This window comes from Macrosteles quadrilineatus, unplaced genomic scaffold (assembly GCF_028750875.1).
Source record: "Macrosteles quadrilineatus isolate MER2022 unplaced genomic scaffold, UCM_ALF_1.0 Scaffold_3__2_contigs__length_128488019, whole genome shotgun sequence".
Taxonomy (NCBI): domain Eukaryota; kingdom Metazoa; phylum Arthropoda; class Insecta; order Hemiptera; family Cicadellidae; genus Macrosteles; species Macrosteles quadrilineatus.
Window position 1 is genome coordinate 62,324,009 of NW_026542596.1, and position 14,343 is coordinate 62,338,351.

Below are 14,343 nucleotides of genomic sequence, written 5' to 3' on the forward strand. Positions count from 1 at the left end.
TTACGTCCGATTCGCATACCTACAGAATTTACACACCAAATTTCATAACGATCGGTGAAGTCGTTCCGGAGGAGTTTGCAGACAAACACTGTGACACGAGAATTTTATATATTAGATTTTATAAATAATAGCCTGTTTAAGTTTTAAATACCCCCGTCGCAGCAAACCTGCAGACTAAGCGAGTTCCCATTTGCCTGATTGGATTTACACTAAAATGTCTACTAAAAAATATAACATTTATTTCCTATTTAAATAGAATAAGTTTAACAAGTACTTAGGTTTGCTGCATCAGGGAGGGTAAAACTCTTTTTTTTGTTAAATGTTGGGTAAGCGGGGGGAATTGGGTGGGCGGGGTAATTGGGTGGTAAAATTTTTAACAATTTTTATATTTTTTAATTATTGATATTTTAACATTTAAATGACATGTATGGACAGCCAATCTCTTCAAGAATAAGCCATAACCTTTTCAGATTTGTACCTTTAAACATTTAAAGGAGGGAAATAGTTTTAGGGACCCTTGTCATTTCGCGATTCTAAAAGTGGTATGCAAACTTTTTCAATCTTTCATATAAAATGCATTAAAATTTTCATACATGTGAAATTACATTATTTTTCACCATAAAATGAATAAAAATATACCAAAGAACATGCCCAATACTTATTTTCATAATAAAACTACTTCTAATTTATTTATTTATTTTCAAAAATGTTACCACCCAATTACCCCCTTACGGGAAATTGGGTGGTAAATTTTAAAACAGAGCTAATACTGTTTCCTTGGCTTAATTTAATTAAAAAAGGCAATAATAATAATATTTTATGAATATAATTCACACTAGAGTTTTAGTTTTGGTATTTCACCACTACCACCCAATTACCCCTATACCAATACCATTAACCCTATACCACCCAACACCCGTGAGTTCACGTCACATTGGACTGAACCCAGAAGACCTAAAAAAGTCACAAAATTGTATTATAGTTACTTAAATAGGCATAAAGACTGTAGTAGCGACTGAGCTGATGTAGTAAACTAATGCATTAGGCCTACAGTACATTAGTTTATACAGCCTCCCTTGTTTTATATCATGCGAAGGACTGGAAAATCGTGCCTCATTTTGTAAAGTTTCGAGACCATATTACATAATTTAAACCTTATTAGAGAAACATTTGTCCCTATTTTCCTGTTAATATTATTAATGTACTCTTTATATTATGAATTTAAAAACTGTAGGCCATAATATTTAATTGTGGTTAAAGATTTTTTTTTATGTGCGTAGTTTAGGAAAAATATGTTTGTCGCCACAAAATTTATGGTAAATTTTGTTTGTTTTTTATCAAACCTAGTTAAAAATGTTGCTTTTAGTTTCCTTTATAACACCCAATTTCCCAACTTTAATTAGCATTTAGTGTTTATGGATTGTTGACCTACCACCCAATTACCCCCATCGGGGTAATTGGGTGGTAAAAAACATTTAATTTTTTTAAATTTTTTTGGGGAATTGCGGGAAAAAAATAAAACATGAAAAAGATAGCTTTTTGTATTATAAAATTAATTAAGTAGGCATTTAACAACAAAAATAGGAAAAGTGGCCTAACCAGATACATTTGTAAAACATACCTCCCAATTCCCCCCGCTTCCTAGTTGGTAAGAAATAAAAACATTTTCCAAATTTGATCAAAGTATGTTCATAAACGAGCAAACTACAACAGTTTACTTGTTCTCCATAAGAATAACATGGGAATTTTAAATTTAATTTTTTTTTTCTACGTAACCATTAGGCGCATAATAACTCTTCAATATACTAAATTATTTGTTTTTTTAAGCTCTACAAAATGGTTTGGAAAGAAATTGCTAAATTTTATGTTTTTAGCGAATTTCCAAAGGGAAGTAGCTATTACCGTAGGTGGCACGGTAAGACCTAGACCCGAGACCGATTTACTCTTTTTCATTTTGATGTCCCCAGAGGCCAAAAACACCATTCGTTCAAATTTGTATATATGTATATATATATAGACTTATATATATATATATATATACGTCCGTGAACGCGATAACTTGAGTAATTTTTGTCCGATTTTGATGAAATTTGGTTTAAAGGTGTAAAGCGGGATAAACTTGAATGAGTTTGCGAACCAGCACGATCGGACCATGGGAACGGGGCTTTACGGGGGGTTTTATGGGGTAAAAATTGGTTTTTCTCACTTTTGACCCTCAAAACACAAAATTTCCCGATTTCTCTTTAGACCTTTTTAAAGAGCTTAAAAAAACAAATAATTTAGTATATAAAAGTATTTTTGTTCGATTATTAGTAACGGAGAAAATTAAAAAAATTGTAAATTTAAAATTCCCATGTTATTCTTATGGAGAATATTGTCAAATGTTGTAGTTTGCTTGTTTATGGATATATTTTGATCAAACTTGGCAAATTTATTTATTTTGTACTAAGCTATCAATATTTTACTCAAAAACACACTTTATTAGTTTCCTTGTAGCAGCAAACCTAGGTACTCGTTAAACCTAATGTTATTAAAATATATTTAACTGAAAATCAATTCAGACAAATGGAAATTCGCTTAGTCGGCAGGTTTGCTGCGGCGGGGGTATTTGGATCAAAAATGGGAAAAACCTATTTTTACCATATAAAACCTCCCGTTACCATAGTCTGATCATGCTGGTTCGCAAACTTGTTTGAATATAAATGTAAATGTTTGGTACACGTTTACACCAAATTTCATCAAAATCGGATAATTTTTGCTCGAGTTATCATGCTAACGGACGTATATATATTTTATACTTCTTACTAATCTATATATATAAAATCCAATGTATGTTTGTTTGTTTGTCTTTTATGGACTCCGAAACCGTTTGACAGATTGTAATGAAACTTTCAGACATTATTAAACTTCAACCCGGATGCGAGTTAGCGTAGCGAACCCAGGACGTGATTAAGCCATGCGAACGAGCTCATCTTGAAAATGAACGAGCATTTGACATAAAACCACATTAGGACAGGACGACGTCAGTCGGGCCAGCTAGTATTATAAATGTGAAAGTTTGTGTGTTTGTTTGAAGTTCAATCACGCATAAACTACTAGACGGATCGGGCTGAAATTTGGCATGATGATAGCTCACATTGCCGATTAACATATAGGTATATTCTTATTTCAAAAATCCTTTCGAGCTCCGCCCCAATGGCTTTGTAGTTCAAGGATTCATATTTAAAGGGAATTAAAGAATTTAGTCAGCTGTTTCAATTTAAAAAGTTGGTTCTATGATATGCAAAAGCATTAAAAGTTATAAGATTTACCAACAGGGTGCAGCTCTATATTTTTTTGGAAATTATGAAAACAGCTAATTTTAAGTAAGCAGCAACATAGGCCAACACTGTGATATGCAATGAGAACTGTCAAAGTAGGATTGTTTACAGTTATGTTTATGTTTTTAATTTCTAGAATAATTATTTTTATTTTGTGAACTTTTAATAATTTATTTTATTCTGTTGTTTAGGTGAAGTGGTGGAACATTACGGCTATGGTAGATGTGTAATACTATAGTATACCGTAAATTTAAAGAAGCAAATTATATCAAAATATCTCCCCCCCCCCCCATTGCAAACGCAAAGCTTGAGTTGAGTACAACTGCAATAAGCATCTTATACTTATATCATATCCCATATAGTACACATCTGTCTGTCACAGGTCACAGCGGCAGACGACATAATGCTTGCGATTGGGTGATTAGTAGTCGTGACAACTTAGCTTTACCAATGCTAGAAGAGGTCGCTTTCTAAGTGGCCGACTTATAGTAGCTTGTGGTTGAGTGATTAATGATTAGTAAATAAATCATGGCAACTTGTGGAATAACCCCGAGATAGAATAGAAAATCAAACAGAATAAATAAGTGATGTTTTTATGCCATTGTTCTATTATCTTATTTTTAGTGTTGTTATTATCTTTAAAAAGGCTACTACAATTTTATACTTTTTATAAGTTACGTTATCGAGCATTTATCGACCTTATTCATTCCTAAAACCTGTTTAAAACAAGTTTGTATCAATGTGCGTTTTCAAGTGTTGGTGTTCTATGTACTTATTTATTAAATGACGACCTTCGTATACGGAGGTGAATAACGACGCCTTGTACGGCCTGAAGATGGTTCCCTGTGAATCGAAACTATAGTTGCCACAAACAGCATTTTGGATTACTGAATGCAGGTATTTAAACCATTATAAATATTCAAACGTAATCCGGAGGCTTAACAACTCTTCAAAATGAAATTAAAAATATCACATTTATTCCCTATTTAAACAGCCTTAGTTCAACTAGTACTTAGGTTTGGTGCAACAGGGAGGGATCAGAAGTACAAAAGTAGGTAAAAAATATTACTATTTCACTTTCAGTATCTTTACCTCACAATACCAATGCAAGGTTTTTTTCAAACTCGAGCCCAAAAATCTTCTAGATGATTCCAAGACAAACAAAGATACTAATTAGAGCTAAACATCCAGGAGATTTCTTCTAGTGTTTACATGGAGACAGACATTTGTGGAAAAGACACAAAGATAATTCCTGGATGATCTTCTTGTTGATTTATTAGCTTCCACTTCACTCACAATTAGGCGTTCATGAAAACCCAGTCTGTATTGCATTGTTAACTTTTCTCATTCCATTGAAAAGAACTGTAAAATATGTCTTCTTTATCAGGCAGTTTACTTGCGATAACAAATGTTTTTCTTGATGTTGATCCTAGCCGGGCATAAGCAATGAGATCTGAAGGAGGTATGTTGCTGTTACTTTCGATACACACAATCAGGAATTGAGCGTGGAATTTTACTGGGTCACCTGCACAACGAGATTTGTTTATAGACTGAGAGTATTGTATGGAAGAGGTAAAATGTTGATGTCATCTGACTAATATGATGGTATAAAATGTTAATTCAATATGCACCAAGTGTTTTAGAATATACTAATTGATGCTTTGTCATGTTTATAGTATTCATACTAAACATTTATAACTGATAAAATAGGTTAGTACTGTAATTACAGAAATAACGAGAATATTTTGTGACAAGGCAAAGGAAAAACAAAAAAAAATAGTTTTTTTCTAAACTACTAGCAAATTAACATGTTCTGTTCATGGGGTTTGAATCTAGAATAAAAGCTTGTTGGAATTTTGAATTTATTTCCAGTATTTATGTCAGTAGGGCCTAAAAAGATATATTGACCTTGCATGAGTCTAAATTAACAGGCATTAAAATGTTTGGAAATTGACTGGCCGCTTTTTCAATTAGTGCGGCTAGTTAGAACAAATAAATTAACAAGATATTTGAGTCTAGCGTCATATACATTAAAAACTCTCATGCCGCCATTTACATTAATATGAAATCCGATCTGTAAAGACTCATGTTGAATCAGTTAATCAATAAAAGGTCCATTCTCATCAAACTTAAGTCAATCGAAAGTGTTGTGAATGTGATGAAATATAAGAAAATTACTACTCGTGTCTACTCTGCCTAGTGACTATACAAGCCTTTCCCTTAAAACGCCTAAATTTTGTGAACAAACTATAGTATACCGTATACGTCTATGTTATTGCATATCTATATATTAAGGTAAGCATGTTTCTTTAAAACCTTTTTTCTCAGCTCGTGTGCATCGCAAGGAAAATCTACGCATACTGTTGGAAAGATATTTGCCAGCAGATGTGCAGAATTCCTTCATAAACTAAAATAGGCTCAAAAATAAGCACAAAATTTGAATTTAAAATATAAAAAAAATAACATGGACCTTATGGGTTGTCATGCTGGTTGACAAAATAACAACGAAATGAACAGAAAATCATAACAAATGGAAGAAATTCCAATCTCATGTTTTATTTCCAGCGTGGGGTGAAAATAGAGAAGTCTGTACATTAGATATTTTTGGTTGAGTTTTCGACCATTGGGACGACCTCTTATATTTATTATATCGTTGCATGAGGAAATTTGTAAAATGTTACAGCTATTTTACCTGGGTACACCAAATAGTCGACACCAAATTTGTGACCATCAGTGATGTAATACCCTTTCTCCCACAAATCCCTAAACACAAAATACTTCAGCTTCTCGTGATCAGATTCTGGGAACTTCCAAATAACTTTCTTGGTGTCTGTATCACCCAGCCATTGTTCACCTGTAATTATTTTTATATTGTTAATTCCCTTGGGTCAGAAAGGAAGCACATTTTTAAACAAACAAAAACTCTATTCACAGTAGGCATATTCATAACCAAGATCAAGTGCTCGATTTGTGTGAACCAAATGTTTAAAACGGTCTTAAAAATGGTTATATTAATTGAGCGGCCCAATGCTGCATCTACAGAAGACTCCTTCTCACCTTTTAACCGGACTGCAATTGGCGGAAATGACGTCTCTTTAACCGGACAATTTTTATCAGCTCATCGGTTTAACCCGACTAGATCGGCATGAAGTGGGCAGTACTGAAACGACTGTTCTCAACAGGAAAGATATATGAGACCAGTAGTCATGTGTCTAAATACAATGCTCTCCTAAATTTTAAAGGACTAAATTTTCCTAAATTTTACTGTCAAATACTGTATACAGTATACAGTATGCATTTAAACGGTCCTTTTTAACGAGTTCTTGAAGACGTCGGTTTAACTGGAAAAAGTGTTATCCGGACTGCCCTCGGTCCCGAGGAGTCCGGATAAGAGGGAGTCTACTGTAGTTTTACTGCTTTTAAATGCGCTAAACAAATTTATACGTTACAATAGATAATAAATCACCTAAGTTTGATAAAAAGATAGCCACCCAGTACTTTCCTTCAAGATGTTTAATGTTCTGACGCAGAACATAAAAACATCTTAGGTTCTGCCTCAAATAGAGCAGTGTTTCATTTCCTATTAGTCAATAAAAAAATAAAATACCTCCGCTGCAGCAAATGTGCAGACTAAGCAAATTTCCATCTGCCTAATTGGATTTATACTAAAATGTCTCCTTAGAAATATCACACTTATTCTCTATTTAAATAGCATTAGTTTAACGAGTACTCTAGGTTTGCTGCAACAGGGTGGGTAAAAAATTTTCATTTTGTAAAATGTTAATAGTTTAGTTTGAAATAAAGCATTTTCCAAACGTGATCAAAATATGTCCATAAACAAGCAAACAACAACAGTTTAAGTTACTTATTCTCCATAAAAATAATACAAACTTAAATTTTTTTTTGGAATTTTCTCCATGGCCATTAGGCGCACAATAACGCTTCAATATACTGAAATATTTGTTTTTGAAGCTCTTCAAAATGGTTCGGAAAGAAATTGCTAAATTTTATGTTTTTATGGCCAAAAATGAGAAAACCCAATTTTTGCCCCATAAACCCCCTTTTCCATGGTCCGATCATGCTGGTTTGCAAACTCGTTTGAATAAATGTTTTACACGTTTATACTGAATTTAATCTAAATCTAATCATTTTTGCTCGAGACAGGCCTATCATGCTAACGGACACACACCCATTTATACATATGAAATTGAACGGTTGGTGTTTTTGGACTCTAGGAACCTCAAAACAAAAAATTAAATCGGTCCCGGGTCCAGGCCATGAGTACCATGAGTTACCATGAGTACTACAGTAATGTAGCTTATTCCCTATATGGGAAATTCGCTAAAATGAGAATTGGCTTAGGAAAAATAACCTTTTCATCACTCCTTACCAAAAGTTACAATATTATTTTCAATAACAGCTGATATCAAAGAAAGTTTTTAATTGCTTCACAAGCTCTAATTTAGAGGGAGGTAAAAAGTTCAGCTGATTTTCCTTCCCTCTAAATTTACTTTCCCTTGCTCTCGATTAGTTCTCCATTTATCCACTAAGTGTGCTAGTGTTTTGTTAGGTTTTTTTTCATTATTTAAATCAGCTGTTTTCATTGTTACACACCAAAGAAATCACAGGAAATATATGAAAAGGAATACAGATGTTTAGTCGTAGTAATGAAATATACTATATTACTCTGTTAAAGAATATTTTAAGAAACCCTTCACTTACTCCTCCAAAGAGCTCCTTGCGGCCTTCGCAACAGAAAATTTGTTTATTTTGCTAAGCTAACTTAAAATGTAAATAGTGTAAATATGTACAGGTACCGTTATGTAAAAATGTAATTGACGTGATTAGATGGGCTACAATCAAGGATTTTGTAATGGTAAGTAGAGTAATAATAAAGAAGGGAGAGAAAGGGACAACGAACAAATACATTTTAAATTAATATTAAGTTAGGTATCTGATAAAAAGATGGGGCATTTGCCAGGAATTATTAAGGAAGTTGACAAGTAAGCCTTAATAAATACATTTTAAATATACTTTTGGTGCTGTTAAAATATTACTTCTTTTGACAAATTTCCTAGATGTTCAGTTAAAAAAATCTAGTTTTCGGAACATAGTACTTTACTGATAGCTTGTTTCATTTTATTGCAGTAGGTCTTTAAATACTTGTTCATTCATAAGGGATATTATGTTAAGGCAAAACTATTTGTCCTAAATTTATTGATTGGGTTGTTAATTCTAAATTAACTTTAAGAGATGTATATATTGTTACTTACTTGTAAATGTTTGAACAAGGACTGGTGGGGAAAAATTCTCAGCAGATTTATTGAGCTCATTTTTCAGAATTTCTTCTCTGTCCAGTTCAATGTCCATAATTTTTTCCTCACCGACCTCACCTTCATCGCTCCTCTTTCTCTTTTTAGTATTAAGACCCAATAACTTCCTTCGCTTTCCATCTATGATCCTGTCAATCATGGAAGTTACTTGCTGTCGTCGTTGATCTTCATAACAATCCATCTGTTGGAAGAAAGTAGCATTAGTCTAATTCAACTGGAAATTGTAGGTTAAGATTTGGTTATGAACGTTACAATGCATGTAACTCGCAAACCATAATTTCTAGTCGTAAAATACCATCATTAGAGCATTACCGGAGTATTCTTTTAATCATGCTCTGAAGATAGCTACCTGCAAAAAGGCCGAAACGTACTTTACCCTTAAGTTTGAAAGTTACTTTTGATATGACACGGTTATACTCCAAAGACTAACAACCGTAGAAAATTTATTGCAATCACCTTTAACCGTAGCAAGAGACGTATTATCTTCGACAACACCATTGATGGCAGTGCTATTCCCAAGAAGACATCAGTTCATGATCTTGGGGTGGTGTTCTCCTCAAATCTTACATTTCTTGATCATGTGGAGATGATTTGTAGCAAGGCATCAAGGGCACTGGGCTCCATCATTCGCACCTCTAAACATGGTCTCAGCATCACAGCACTGAGATATCTCTTCATCTGCCTGTTAGCTCAGTACTTGGATATTGCAGCATTGTGTGGACTCCCTTTAAAGGACTGTTCACACCAGCATAGCCAGACGTAATACGTTTTCGGAATACGTCGCTAAACTAGCTCTTAATGTTATTTAAAGAGAGTGTTCACACCGGCGTATTACGTGAGCTACTGGAACTACGGCACTACCTACCGCTACGCTGGCTAGCTATGCATAGCTTGCATCGCCGAATATGCGCATGCACACTAGCACACCAGGCTGTCACTGCCAACTTCCATCCACCTCACGACATCCTTTGTGATGAGAGACAACACTTCACTAAATTCACATTGGTCCAGTCTGTAGAATGACTCGAACTTTCCATAATCTTTCATCAAATAATCCATTAAATGGTTTCTTCCTCAGTTTATTGGGTGTATCAATTTCAATGATTGTGTTGCCGAATATAATAAAAACAGTTCATTGTTACTATAACTATCACTATTCATTCATGGCAGGGTGAAGGAGGGATCGCACCATGGTACTGTATGAGACGCCATGATCTACTTCGGGCACGGCAAGATGTATGTTAGACAGCAAGAGTCTTCAAGTGTGTGGCGCTGGCGCCCAATGGTGGGGAGAATGCTGCAGCGGCTCACCGGCTATTTACAGTAGCCGTCAGACGTAGCGGCGGTGTGAACAGTACACTGGCGACATATTAATACACCGAATAGGTCTGCTGACGTCTGGCCTCGCCGGTGTGAACAGGCCTTTACGAATGGGCAAAGTGACTGCCTACAGAAGATCCAAAGAAGGTTTTTTAGAGTGGTTGGACTCTAGATGGGTTACTACGACGGCGCTGAAGGGCCACCAACTGTTAAAAAAATTTTGTCGTAATCTCTGAGTTAAAACTTAGAATTCTGAGTTTAAAGTCAGAATATAACAAGTGGGCGTTCCACTCTGAGATTAAAGTCAGAATTCAACTAGTGGGCGTTCCCTCTGATATTAAAGTCAGAATTTAACAAGTGGGCATTCCTCTCTGAGAAAAAAGTCAGAATATAACTAGTGGGCGTTCAACTCTTAAGTCAGAATTGAACTTTGGGCATTCCTCTCTTATTGCAACGATATTATCAGCATATCGATGCTATCATCCCTACTATCTTAGACAAAAGAAATAACATAAATTTCATTTCTGTTGTCTATTCTACTGTGTTCTTCTACTTGCAACGTTGCCAATTCTACCAGCCGCGGCCTGGAGTTAAAGGTGGCCGTGAGAAGAGTAGAGTAGTAGAGACTAGATAGAGTTAAGTACAATTCTTACGTTAATCTCAGAGATGAACGCCCACAATTCAATTCTGACTTAAATCTCAGAATTCTAACTCCTTTCACAGAGAGGAACGCCCACTTGTTAAATTCTGACTTTAATCTCAGAGGGGAACGCCCACTAGTTGAATTCTGACTTTAATCTCAGAGGGGAACGCCCACTAGTTGAATTCTGACTTTAATCTCAGAGGGGAACGCCCACTAGTTGAATTCTGACTTTAATCTCAGAGGGGAACGCCCACTAGTTAAATTCTGACTTTAATCTCAGAGGGGAACGCCCACTAGTTAAATTCTGACTTTAATCTCAGAGTGGAACGCCCACTTGTTATATTCTTACTTTAAACTCAGAATTCTGTGTTTTTTCTCAGAGATTAAGAAAAATATTTTTTTATAGTTGGTGGCTCTTCAGCGCCGTCGTAGGTTACAACTATACAGCAATTCCCATCAGCGATATTGAAAGTCAATTGTGGCTTCAATCTCTACTTCTGAGAACAGAATTAGCTAATGTTGCATTATATTTCTCGAGAATCTTCTAAATGGTGATGTCGTCAGCCCTGATCTGTTTGGTCAGATTAACTTTTCGAGTGCCGGGAGGAACTCTCTCAAGGAACCTCTTTGCCATTCAAGCCTATGCCAACAACTATGAGAACAACAGTGTGATACCTCGTCTCCTGGATTGGGAACCTCGTCGCCTCACGTTGACCTTTGGATCACCTCAGTTGTGATCGCCAAAAAAGTCTATCTGAAAGAGCACCATTTTTTAGTGCATTTACTGCCTGTATTTATAGTCTTTTTATTTATTGGCTATTATTTCTTGCCTGTTATTTAGGACTATAGCCTCTTTGCCTGTTAGTTTATTTTGAAATTTTTTTCTTGTAGCCTATAGCATGCTTAATAAACATAATTTATTCGAGTAACATTTTGTATTTATTATTTCATTGCATTCAGTTAGTGTTAATTAGGCTGTCTTGTATTTTGCATTAGGATTATTGTAAAAATAGTGCAACCGTGTGAAATAAATAAAAGACAACAATATTTTAATCATAAATATTACTAGTAATTAGGGCTACCTTAGAGCTTGAAAAGATGTCCATTCACATTATTTAAACAGCAATAGGCTACCTACCTCTATCCTATGACTGAATGTACAAGCCTGGAAAATAAAGTTGAGTTATCTAAAACTAGGTCACATAAAATATCTGAACAAAAAAATATATAAGTTATTTTCCTATTGATATTTTCCAAAAAGTTAGAATAAAGGAAAGTTTTTCATTGTTGGAAGGATTATCTAACCTGTTCCTTCTTGTTCTGTTCCTTGTATGAAATGTATCTCTCTTTAGTTTGTTCTGGTGGAAGTTCTGTGAGAATTGAATCATCTATGAGTCTGGCCACTTTTTTCTCGACCAATAAAGTTACTTCCTCTGGCAACAGGACCAATGGAAGGCCCTGTAAAGTTTCCTGCCTCGGAAGTCCAACCAAGCAGCCAGTTAGGTTACCAACAATTCTGTGGTCTTCCCGAAGTTTCAACCAACCTGGAAGAAAATAATATCATCACATAGGCCTATACTTAGGCGACAAATTTAAAAAATAATTTGAACAACTAATCTCATTCTGTTCTGGGTAATTTTGCAGTCAAATAGGTTAAATTTTTTACCATTTTAGATACCGGTACACGGATTAATTGAAAAAAATAAAATAAAGTAAAGTAAGTTGTCATAAAATAAAAAATTTTTTTAGAGGCACCTAAGTTAACTTACCGGTAACTTGTAACTTATAAAATGAAAACCGAGAATATGAGTTATAAAAATATATTTATCTAACTTAGTGGAGTTGTACATATAGGATCTGCGATAATCAGAAGGGTCGCTAGGGCCTAGTTCAATTTAAGAAAAGTCAGTCGTAGGACCCAACTATTCTTGATCATTGGGCTTTAAAATAAATGGCACTCTGAGTTAAGCCAGGTTTACACTATGTAGCAAAACCTGCTATATAACTTTTGCTATATAACATTGCTACTTATATAACTTTTGCCATAAAAACAGACAATTTTAGTGACTCTGGTGCTCGTGCTATATATGCTATATGTAGCACAACTTAATTCGTATTCCGTATTGACATGTCGCGCCGAAGAGACCTACTGGCGGTAGCTATCACGGTGATCTTAGGATTTTTAGGAAGTCAGAGGCGAAAGCGAAGGTTTTAGGTTCAACCTCTTCTTGCTTCAAGAAATAAGTACAGTGTAGCAGATTTATTACGGGATCTTAATGATGACGATCTTGCTAATGATCCATAATTAAAACGCGAAATAAGGTGATGGTAGCTTCAAAAACGTTTTAGGTATGACCTAACGCCGGTTGTCCACGGAACAGTTCAAAGTTTAAATGCTACCGATCCCACGCACTGACACTTCCCAGTCCTTCAATTGTAAACAAAGATCGCTGAGCAAAAACGTATGTTAGATGTAGCACGTATTTCTTTTGATCTTTACGGACTCCCGATGGATAGCAAAATTTTTGCTATATATAGCAGGATCTGCTAGCAGTGTTATATAGCACTTTTGAAAAGTAACTTTTTCTACCTCTAGAAAATGTTATATAACATTGCTAGATGTTACACAAATCTGCTATACAGCAGGTTTTGCTACATAGTGTAAACCCGGCTTTAAAAATCATTTGATCTTATCCAGTAACAACAAAGCTATAATTCGGTACATTCTATAAAATTTCAGCTCAATAACTTACGTTCATGAAGGTTTTGTCACAGAAAACATACTGTTTTAAGTGTAAAATGAACTATCTTAGGCTAACATCCACAAGTTGAAACAGTGATTTGAGGTTAGATTAGATTAGATCAAAAACATTATAAAATTTGTATTCCAGCTAAGTAATTATAAAGTAAGTTAGTGTTTTGAAAAAGGCATCTATTAACATAGGTACTTGTTTATTATTACAAAAAAAAATCATAGCCAACATTATGTTTTAGTATTAAATAATTTATGGCACTATTAGAAACCAAGTTTAGGCCTAATTCATTACCATCGGCATTCCAAATAAATCCTGACCCATTTTGGATAATTATTTTAGTAATTTCTCTCGAATCGATTAAACTCTTGTCTTCAATTCTGATTTCTCTCTGCATATTGCACACTAAAACTTACACAAACTAAATCGACATGTAAACTGTAAACATAACAACGGCCGATTTGCTTGACAGGTAGGTGAGTCGAGTCGACACCGAACCGAACGAACCGACGACGACGACAGACACCTGCTCACTGCTCAGCTCAGTGCTCAGTGCTCGGCTCAGTGCTCACTGCTCACACGACACACACCAACTACCAACTTGAACTTGGGCCTCGAGTAACTCCGGAACGAACTACTCCGACTCCGGAACGACAAGTCCAATTCCGGCTCTTGGAGCGTAGTTAGTTCCTCTCGGAACTAAAGATAGTCAATAGACCGTCATTGGTTAAGATTCAATTGTAATAAATTGTAGGTTGTTGTAGTAAATAAACATTTAAAATTTTAGAAAATCTTTTTAAAATGAATGTAGGCTATTAAGACCAGTAATTGATATTACTTGTGAGAAGTGAGAGGTCAGCAGCAGAACATCTAACATCACAATTCACAAGAATACGACTGGAACGACTCAGTCAGTCACTCACTGCCCTACTGCTTCCATTCCTCACTCCACTCTCCACTAACTATCGTCCTAT

At 35.0% G+C, this 14,343-nt stretch overlaps 1 protein-coding gene across 1 annotated transcript; it reads right to left on the reverse strand.

Annotated features, from left to right (window-relative positions):
- Nucleotides 1-4,275: 4,275 nt before the first annotated feature.
- On the reverse strand, nt 4,276-14,137 carry LOC128988869 (tRNA-splicing endonuclease subunit Sen34-like). The gene is made up of 5 exons (XM_054410591.1): nt 13,664-14,137; nt 11,922-12,160; nt 8,594-8,834; nt 6,013-6,174; nt 4,276-4,845 (listed from the first exon to the last, which is right to left on the reverse strand). Exons 1-5 carry the CDS (start codon nt 13,764-13,766, stop codon nt 4,655-4,657), a joined length of 936 nt encoding a protein of 311 aa, XP_054266566.1. The 5' UTR covers nt 13,767-14,137; the 3' UTR covers nt 4,276-4,654.
- Nucleotides 14,138-14,343: the final 206 nt, after the last annotated feature.